Source organism: Bos mutus, chromosome 19 (genome assembly GCF_027580195.1).
Source record: "Bos mutus isolate GX-2022 chromosome 19, NWIPB_WYAK_1.1, whole genome shotgun sequence".
Lineage (NCBI taxonomy): Eukaryota > Metazoa > Chordata > Mammalia > Artiodactyla > Bovidae > Bos > Bos mutus.
Genome location: NC_091635.1, coordinates 36987308 through 36997366, shown reverse-complemented (window position 1 = coordinate 36997366; position 10059 = coordinate 36987308). Strand labels below are relative to the sequence as shown.

The following is a 10059-nucleotide window of genomic DNA, read 5'->3' as shown; positions in this document are numbered from 1 at the left end:
ACATCTGTCTCCACCAGCCTCCACCAAACCAAGAGGTGCAGAGTGCTGAGGCTGGTACCCCTCCCCGCCACAGCAGGGCCTGCCAAGACCAGCTATGGTACCAGCTTCCAGTCATGCCTCTAGTGACTTTCCCCAGAAGCCGCCTTGCGCTCTGCTCACTGGAAGGCTCAGCCCCACCAGCCAGGCTGGCTGCCTTGGAATGTAGGGCTCTGGGCATGTGGGTGGCCAGACTTCAATGTTATACCAGACAGCAATGACCCTCTGGCACAGGTGGGAGCCTCCCTCCCCACGAGGGGACAAAGTTGCAAGTCCAGGCATTGGGGCTGGAAACCAATTTATTTATCCTAAAAAGTTAAGAGACAGAGCTGACAGCGTCTGTGGGTCAGGCTAGGAAAGGGAGATGATGGCGTGAGTGTTGGGGCCTCAGAAGTCCAACGGACTGAAGACCCTTTTTCTCAAATGTCCTGCTGGCCAAGAACCATGGGCTCTTCTGCAGGATGTCGGGGACCCTCAGGTCCTTCCCACACTGAGGAAAGGTGAGTGGGGAAAGGGCAGATGCTCTCCTTGGGTGGGCCTTCGTGGTGGGGGTGGGGAGGGGTGGGGCCTTGACCTTTGTACTCAAGCTGAAGCCAGCTAATGCTGAGGGGGGAGAGTAAAGCCCCCTCAAGCCTCCTGAGCTTTGGAGGAAGGTGGTCCTGACGTGGTTTGGGGACGGATGAATCAGGAGGCTGAGGCCAGAGAATCCTTGTTTTGGACCAGGACACACTTGGGGGACCATGGAGGTTCCCACTGGGAGGTGATGTGCCCCGTCCCCGGCTATGACTCGCGGGTCCGAGTGGACCAAGCCATGGGCAGTGTGGATCAGCGTGAGGACACCCTGTGTAGCCTGGGGCTAGATACTCCCAGCGCAAGAGCTGTGAGCCCAGGAGAAGGCGGAGAGTGGCCCACAGGCAGGCTCGACCCCTCAGTCCTGCTTGCCTGCTGGGGCCATGCTGCGGGGCAGCAGCTTGGAGTGGCCAGAAGGGGCCAGCGAGGTGCCGGGAGGGGAGTCCAGTTTCACCTTGTCCAGGATGGTTTTCTTGATGGCAGCTGGTGAGACCTTCTCCTGGTCGGCCATGGACTGCAGCTCTCTGGGGAGACAGTGAGGAGGGATGCGTCCAGGGCCCCACCTCCTTCCAAGCTCAGGGGCCCAAGAGGGAAGTGGGAGGAAGTCCATGGCTTCCAGCAGGGAGCTGCGCTGTCACCCCTACCTCAGGGCCTTTGTCCCTGCAATGCCCTTTGCCAGCGACCCCTCCCCTACACTGCCATCCATCTGCCGCTCACCCCATTCAGGTCAGCTCAGGGTCACCAAATCTACCAGCAGCACCTGAGTCACGGAGCCCTCCTAGCCCGGAGCACGGGACACGGGCCTCATCTGCCTCCCTTGCAGTCTGGCACCCAGAGGGCAATGCTATGTTCTAGCGTCACTGTCAGACAGGGGTAGAGAAGCCTGGGGGCTTGGACTGGAGGGCAGGCAGGATGCTGAGAAACAGTCCTGTCCATCCTGCAGTCCTGAACTTGCAACAGGAACTCTGAGCCAAGATGCCACACCGTGTCTGTCCCCTGCTCTTTCAGCTTTCACTGACCGCGCTGATGTTGTGCCAGTACCTCCCGCGCATCTCTCACTCTCCCCGCAAGGCCAAGAGGAAGGTGGTATCATCAGCCCCACAGAGATTTCCTCCTGGCCTGCCTCCCTGGCTTGGATGACCACCCCGGTCAAAAGGCCACAAGTGATGAAACAATGAGGAGCACAGCCTGGGCCCGGGAGGCAGCGCCTCCTCACAGCATGATGGGGGATGGTGAGAGATGCTGTACACTGCAACCCCAGGGCTCCCCGTGCCCTGCCCACTGCCAGGTCAAAGCTCGATAACCATCTGCTGAGCCAGTGACAGAGTGGGTGGGCAGTGGCTGAGGCCCACCGTGTGCGGGTGCAGGAGGCCTCCACGGCCTTGATGAGCAGCGAGCGAAAGCCCCCGCTCTCCAGCACGTGCAACGCATGGATCGTGGCCCCGCCTGGTGAGCAGACGTTGTCCTTGAGTTGGCCTGGGTGCTGTTCAGAGTCCAGTAGCATCTTGGCAGCCCCCTAAAGCCAGACAGAAGGTCTGAAGGTTGTGAAGGTACTGCCCCCACCCCATCCCAGCCACACCCACTGACTCTCCACCCATCCGCCCCAATGCACCAGTCTTGGTCCTGGCAAGGAGTGGCCCCCACCAGAGGGTCAGAAAAAACACTAACCAGCAGAGCCTGGGCCCCGAGGCGGACTGCCAGGCGTCTTGGAAGTCCCATCTTCACACCTCCATCAGCCAGTGCGTCCAGGGCTGTGAATGCCTGCAGGGAGAAAGCGTTTAAGCCACTGTCCCAGGCCCATTCTCATTTTCCTCCAGGCACTGCTTAAGACAACAACCCCAGGGAACCTCATGGCTCCCCGTGCCCTACCCACTGCCTGGCCAGAGCTCTATAAACAGCTGCTGTGTGAATGACCGAGTTGGTGGGCAATAGTTGGGAACCACCGTGTGCGGTGGGTCTGCAGTAGCTCTGCCCGCAGGAGTCCAGAGCAAGGAGGAGGGTGGAAGATGGGGAGACATGCCCTCAGGTCCTGGGAACCGCCTACTTGCCCCTGCCCCTCCCCAGTTCTCACATAGGCTGGGCCACTGCCACTGAGCCCTGTGACGGCATCAATCAGGTCCTCCTCCACCTCCGTGCAGAAGCCCACGCTGCTCATGAGCTGCTCCAGGAGCCTGCCGTCCTCCACCTGGGCATGGGTGCCTGTGGCATACACTGTGGCCCCTTCCCGCACCACGACCGGCGTGTTGGTCATGCAGCGGATGACTTTGGGAGCTGGCTGGAACGCCGTCAGCTTCTGGAGGAGAAACCAGCTGTGTATCCATCCCGGCCCCTTGCCCTGTGGGCTGTGCTGGATGTGGGTGTGAATGTTCTCACCCAATTCACCCAACCGAACACTTCCTGAGCTCTATGGGCTGCACCAATGCACCCACTTCACAGGTGGGGGACCCCAGGCGTGGAGCAGGCTAGGACTCCTAAGCCCTCTGTAGCACACACATCTGCCCCATCTCCAAACCCTCGAGCCAGCCTTGAGCCGCAATGCCCACCTTCTCAATGGAGCTGATGGTGACACCGGCTGCACAGGACACCACGATGTGCCGAGCCTCAATGTTGGCGGCGATCTCATCCAGGATGAAGGGGATGATGTGTGGCTTCACGGCCAGGAAGAGCACGTCGCTGTGCTGCACGGTCTCCTTGTTGTGATGCGTGAGGTTCACCCCCATCTTCTGCAGGGAGTGCCCAGGCAGGCTCAGCCTGTGATTCGTGGCTGGCTGGCCCCCCCAGTGTCCCCCCCCAGGCCAAAAGCCCCTCACAAAGCCCCTCATCATAGAGGATTCTGGAAATGTCAGCATGGCAGGGCTAGCGGCTCAGGGCATGAGGCGCTGACATTCTCTAACTGCCACTCCCACCCCAAGGTGGAGGAAGCATTCTGCTCTGAAAGGTAACCCTTTAGTGGGCGGAAGAGGGAAACTGCCCGCAGTCCAGGCCCAGCCCACCTGGGTCTGCAGCCCCTAGACCCCTGCCCTGTGCCCTCCAGGTGTGAGTAGTGCTGTAGATAGTAGTCTTAAGCTGGGAACCTGCCAGCACCCTTGGAGCCATCACTCAGCTATGGCAAACTGAAGCTGTGTTCAGCCCTTGGATGTCTGTCCTGGCCCCCACACTGTGACTGTGACCCCTTGTGGGGGCTCCACTAAGGGAACCGCATTCCTGACCAGCACCCTTTCCCCACCAGCTGCACATGTGCCCGACGAAGGTCCCAAGAGCTGAGGGAGGGAAGCCATCTGTAGTCCAAGAGGCAGAGTCTTTAAGATAGTCTTGCCCAGGGACCCTCTTCTCATTGGTATGGGGGACTGCGGCATGGTGCCGCCCACTGGGGCCCCTACTCCTAGTCTTCCAGGGTCAAGGCTGTCACACACTGGCTTCCAGAAATACTGACCAACCTCCAGAGGGACAGCCTCCCAGTCACCCTCCAACCCTGCACCTACCCTGAGGGCAGAAACGGTGGCCAGGTCCATGTCTGGAGAACTGGCCATTATCTTGTGGGCAGCAACAACACCTGCAGGAGTCAAGAGTCCCTCCCTCAAGGCCAGGCCTGGCATCCCTCCCCCACATCCCAGGAAGAACAGAAATCCCCCCACCCCAGGGTAAAACAGCAACCACCGCCTTACTCCAAAGTTCCCAAGGCTACCGTTTCCCACAGGGCTCAAAGGAGGCATATTATTCGGACTCCCTCCCAGCCTGGAGAAGGGTAACCACCCACCCTCTTACGTTTGTCCTTTCCTGGCTGTAGAGCCTACCTGCTGCTGTGAAGCCCTTGGCCAGCGCAAAGGCCAACTGGCCAGCCCCGATGAAGCCCACGCTCATAGTGTCTGGAGGTCTGCGCCCACCGCCCTCTCAGCTGGCACCGGCTCTGCAAGAACAAGGCGGGACGATGGGGCAGAATCCAGCCCAAGAACTTAGGCAGACAGTGCCAGCTCTGGCCACTCCACCGCCACCGGGAGTCCCCCCGCACCCGCCCTATTTCAGCCGGTCTAACTCTCCCCTACTCCGGTGCCCCGCCCACCGCGGCTTCCCGATCGGTTCCCGAGGGTCCCGGACACAGGGAGCAGGGAGAGGCGCGCCCGCCTCCGGAAGAGGTCGCAGCTGCTTGGGGTGGGGAGACGAATCATCTGCGCCCCGACGCACCCGGGCCCGAATCCCCTCCCCACGCCCACACCTCCCCAGGTCCGAGCCCCCTCCAGGCCGAAGGCGAGGGCACGGACCCACATTTCCCTCCCGCAGTACCACCGCCCGCCCAAGCCCGACTTCAGCCTGGCCCCCGATAACCCAGTTACCCCGTACGTGTCGCCCCCAGTCTGCACCGCCGCGCCCGCCACGCGGCACCCACTCCCGGGGGCCCCACCTCCGCCGCCCCAGCCAATCCGCGGCGCGGCCGCCCTGGAGCCGGCCAATCCAGGGGCGCGGGAGGTGCCGAGGGGCCGTTGCATCATCCTCTCGCCCCGGCCCCCCGCCCCCGCCCCCGCCCCCTAGGCCCTGTTGACCCCGCGCTTGAGAACCCGCACCCCGCTACCCCCAGCCCGGGCTCTGAACCCTTACCCACCCGAACCCGGACCGCGCTTGAGGACCGAGAGCAGCGGGGGAGGGGCGGCAGCAGCCGGGTTCTCAAAGAGCGGCCCTGGGTTTCGGCTCCCCTCTTGGGGCCCTGTAGATTGAACACGGTCGCGGCTCTTGCTCGCTGAGTCCAGACATGTTATTAACTTGATTATCGAGTATGGAAGAGTACAACTAGCTAGGATTTTTTCCTTTCTTTCTTGTAATGCCTTTTTTTTTTTTTTTTAATTACTTGCTAGGCTTCTTGCTTTATTTTCGGGAAGGGGGGATTGAAAACAATTTATCAAATAGCATTTAAGGTATAACACTATTTTGATACTGTATTTTGTCACTTAAATTTTTTTTTTTTTAATTGTATCCGGAGGTGTGGAAACTGGAGAGACAGCCCCGGGCTTTCTCAGAATCTCAAAACTGGGAGGCACCTGGGAAGTCCAGGTCCCTCCCCCTGAGATCTGTACCCCTTCCTTACCCACTAGTTTCCCCTCTGTTAGTCTCAGGCTCAGGCGCCCTTTTAAAACTACATGGCCCTGGGGGTCACTGGCCTATTACCACCGTGACCCTCCCCAAACAGGCTCTCAAGGTGGGTAGTGGTCAACCAGTAGACAGAGGAAGATGACCTCCTAATGGCCCAAGTTCCCACAGAGCACCCCATGTCTCTTGACATCTTGTCTGCAGGGTCCATGAAATCTTTTGGCCCTGGATTCTCAAAAGATTCTCAAAAGATTTCTAGTTGTCTTTGTGAAGGACATGCTCAGGGCTCATTTGAACTGAGCCTGCTTTTGGGGTTCAGAATAGTCTGGAGTCCCAGTCAGCAGCAAAGTTAAGAGCAAACGTAAGAAGCGATTCTCATTAACAACCCATCCCCTCCCCTGCTTTTTTTTTTTTTTTTTTTGGTTTTGTATCTTAAATGATGACAAGCTGTTCTGAAATGTAATTTCAGTGTATTTGGATGTTTGTGCCCCAGAAAGCGAAGAGTCAGACACGACTGAGCGACTTCACTTTCATGCATTGGAGAAAGAAATGGCAACCCACTCCAGTGTTCTTGCCTGGAGAATCCGAGGGACGGCAGAGCCTGGTGGGCTGCTGTCTATGGGGTGGCACAGAGTCAGACACGACTGAAGCGACTTAACAGCAGGAGCAGCAGCAGCCCCAGAAAGCAGGGCTGTGAGTTCTTGACATAATAATGATCAACACCGACACCACCAGACCACTGTGCAGTGAGCTCGTGTACACAGCAGATGTTCAGGCCTCCTTGTGTTTATTGTGGCGTTCAGTCCTCACCCTCTGAGGGAGGAGCTGTTGTAAGTTCCGGTCCAAAATGGATTGCTCAGGGAGTGGCCCAGACTCAAACGCATAGATGTGAAGCCAGGGATCCTACCGTGTTTTGACTGTATGTTATTAGAGAGGGGGCCTCCCAGGTGGCTCAGTGGGGAAAGAATGTGCCTGCAATGCAAGTGACCCAGGTTCCATCCTGGGTATGGAAGATCCCCTGGAGGAAGGCATGGCAACCCCCTCCAGTATTCTTGCCTGGAGAATTCTATGGCTAGAGGAGCTTGGTGGGCTACAGTCCATGGGGTTGCAAAGAGTCAGACGTGACTGAAACGACTTAGCACCCACGCGCGCACATATCATCAGAGAACAGAGTCCATCCTTTAAAAAGTATTGTTTTTCGCGTGACAACAACAAATAACTCCTTTCTCCAAAAAGAAAGAGTCCTCTGATCCAAGGAGTGAATATCATGAGGACATTCCCCATTGCAGCCTCCTGGGAGACAGAGGACATCTGCTACGCTTATCTTGAGCCCTGGAACCCCTCTCCTCCCCCTCTGTCTCTCCGCTCAGGACCTTTGAAATTTGGAGTGGATGGAGCTTTGGGGGCAGAAGATCACAGGGCAGTGAACGAACTGGGGACGTGTGACAGATAACTCATTTCAGAAACTGGGTTAGAAAAGGAAGGAAAACTGTTAAGGCCTCCCTGTGGGCTGAGAAGGGTGTGGCCCGTAGGCGCCTTTGTCACCTAGTAACATGCTTCCAACCCCCACCCTCCTTCGTCAGCAGAGCCGTCGGGACACCTCGGGACACAGGGGCTCCTGCCCCCTCCTGGATCTGCTGCTAAACTCGGGCCTCTGCAGGTGAAGGACCCCTGTGCGTGTGCCCTCCCCAGTGGGCAGACAGGCCATGTCTCTCTTACTGTGCATGGTGCCAGCACAGGGAGCCCTCGGACCCTGTGCCTAAAAGCTGCTTGGGCTCTGCTACCACGAGTGTAGTGGCCCCTCTGCCCACTGCCATGCCCAAGACCCCTGGGAACCGCAGTGGTGGTGGGGGTGCTGAGAACTCCCCACCCCCATCTTCCCCTGCTGTCACCCACTACTTCCTGGGGAGGCTGCCCCCCCACACACCCAGTATCCCAGCACCCCCCTCCCCCGCCACGACTGCCTCCTTACTCAGCCAGGTCTAGTCTAGGCTGTTCTCTGGGAACATTGTGGCAGATGGCCCAAGAGGTGCAGGTGGCCACCACCCCCTTAGCAGAAACTACTCAGTGCAAATCAGCGTTGGTGTTTATTTCCTGCTCAAGGCCCTGGGCCAGGCTATGGGCTGAGCGGCTACTGTGCTTGGGCAGCTAGTGGTCTGCTCCAAGCTGGCCCAATCTGGGCCCTTGAGTGGGAGAAGCTGGCTGGAGTGTGGAGAGCAGTGGCCCCAGCAGGCCCTTGTGGTCAGCTGCCAGGCAAAGGAACTCTTGAGCGGAGGTCGTTGGTCTGTGAGCCCCAGGGGGTGCTTGATACCCAGGTTCGTGTCTCAGTGGCTGCCCCAAGCTGGTCCTCCTCTGGATCAGGGCTGCCCCAGGCCAGCCCCCCCGGGTCCTTGGCAGGTACGGCAGGAGCTGCTACATCGGGGTAGATGCTGGGGGCTCAGCGGTGGCTCCCTGGTGGGTGAGAACCCAGTGTCTTCCTAGTGCTGTGCCCTTAGCAGTGTTGTTGGCCGCTATGGGCCCCTCCAAGCCTGCGCTCTCTAGCTTGCTGAGGCTGCCCTACGCGACCACTCTAGAGTCCTTGCTCGGCTTCCGAGGCTGTGGCAAGGTGGGCACCAGAGGTGGGCAAGGCAGGGTCCTAGTTCCCGGCTCCTCTCCTCGTCCCGGCACAGATACCCCAGCAGGAAGGTATCTGTCTGGATCTTTCCAGGGTTCCAGAAACTGCCCCCTCCAAGGCCAGAGGAAGCACTGGCTTCCCACACCCCTCCGCTGACCTGGCTCTGGCCCTCTCCTGGGTTCCCTTCTGACCCCTTCCCACACCTCTGGGAATTGTCGCTCTTCAACTCTACTTAGGTGACTCAACCTAGATGTGGTCTCCAGACACTGATGGGCTTTTGGGTCAACTTTGTAATCCTGGTCTCAAGGTCCCCATCTGCATAGTGGGTCACAAGAGTGCCTGCTTCAAAGGCTTCTCATGTGTTACAGGGGCCAGCACTGAGGGAGGGCATGCCAGGAAATGGAGAGAGATGGAAAGAGAGAGAGAACAAGAGAGAGACAGAGAGATAGAGTGGGAGTTGCCTGGCGAGACTCCTCCCCTGTGACCTGTTCATGGCCTCCTGCCGCTCTGTCCCCTCTCTGTGCCTCCCTGAGCTGCACCGCTGAGCACTGCCAGAAGCCCAGGCATGACTCTCTTGGCTGCCTCCCTCCAATTCATCCTCACGGGTCTGGGTTCACCTGGGTCCTCTCATGATGCCTGAGCCCCTGGAGAGCAGAGGTGGGTGGGCTGCTGCCACCTGTTATGCTAGAAGGTGGGCACGAAGCGGATCCTCTGGGAGTAGGCCAGGTCGGCGACGTAGAGGAGCAGGTTGACGTAAGTGAAGGTGGCCACCACCAGCTGGCTGTCCCAGGGGCAGCTGCCCCTCGGGCAGTCGGGGGGCCGCCCAGGCTCACCATACTTGGGGTCGAAGCAGAAGACGGGCCAGATCACTGCAGCACTGAGGTAGAGGAGCACGGCCAAGAAGGTGTACACCACCACCATACGGTCGAAGGGGCAGCCCAGGCCCCCCGTGTGACCCAGCACACTCAGGATCACCACCACCACTGTGGCCAGGAAGCAAAGGCTGTAGACGGCCACACACCATTGGGTGGCCACGTAGCGCCCATAGCGGCTATCATGGACCAGCGCCCCAAATATGATGCAGGCCACGAAGGCCTGGACGATCTTGAGGAGGCCTGACACTGTGGCCATGTAGCTGGCCACCTGGCCTGGCCGGGCCCGGGTCAGGGCCACCTCCGTAGCGTAGGCCAAGAAGAGGAGCCCGGCGAAGACGCTGGCTGCCAGGCGGAAGTTCCTGGCTGTGCAGCCCTCGGGCTCAGGCGGACACTCCAGCCGGGTGAAGTATAGTGGGTAGATGACCGCCGCTGTAGCGGACAGCAGCGTGGCGAGCATGGCGAAGGCCGCTGTGAAGTTTCCCCAGGACAGGCGCAGACAGCCGTGTAGCCGGGTGAACTCGCAGGCCACCACCAGGACGGAGAGCGCAAAGCAGAAACCCCAGGCCGCCATGCAGAAGGTGCCCTGAACGCCCGAGAAGCCACCCCTGTGGGCCACCAGGCTGAAGGTGGTGCAGCCAAAGACCAGCTGCAGCACGCGGGCTGTGCCCACGGGAGATGTCACGGCACCCAGGTGCAGGTAGCCGCCCCCGGGGGGCTCCATGGTGCTGCCCATGTGGCCGGCCGCGTCCTCGCCTCACACAGTGCCCGTAAACCCTGGGGTCTCTCTCGGCTCCGTCTCCTGCGGCAGTGGCAGGTGCCGGCAGCCTGCAGTGGCAGTGACGCCGCCGGTGACATTGCAGCAGAGCAGCCTCTCTGCCGCCTGTG

At 59.6% G+C, this 10059-nt stretch overlaps 2 protein-coding genes across 2 annotated transcripts; both read right to left on the bottom strand.

The window, feature by feature from the left end:
* Positions 1 to 317: 317 nt before the first annotated feature.
* PYCR1 (pyrroline-5-carboxylate reductase 1) lies at positions 318 to 5019 on the bottom strand. Its single transcript, XM_070390163.1, has 8 exons — positions 4938 to 5019; positions 4401 to 4513; positions 4089 to 4159; positions 3150 to 3329; positions 2678 to 2899; positions 2275 to 2367; positions 1959 to 2122; positions 318 to 1130 (listed from the first exon to the last, which is right to left on the bottom strand). The coding sequence occupies exons 2-8, from the start codon at positions 4465 to 4467 to the stop codon at positions 965 to 967; spliced, it is 963 nt and encodes a 320-aa protein (XP_070246264.1). The 5' UTR covers positions 4468 to 4513; positions 4938 to 5019; the 3' UTR covers positions 318 to 964.
* A 2740-nt stretch (positions 5020 to 7759) lies between these two features.
* Positions 7760 to 10059, bottom strand: MYADML2 (myeloid associated differentiation marker like 2). The gene has a single exon (XM_005905371.3). The coding sequence runs from the start codon at positions 9905 to 9907 to the stop codon at positions 8984 to 8986; it is 924 nt and encodes a 307-aa protein (XP_005905433.1). The 5' UTR covers positions 9908 to 10059; the 3' UTR covers positions 7760 to 8983.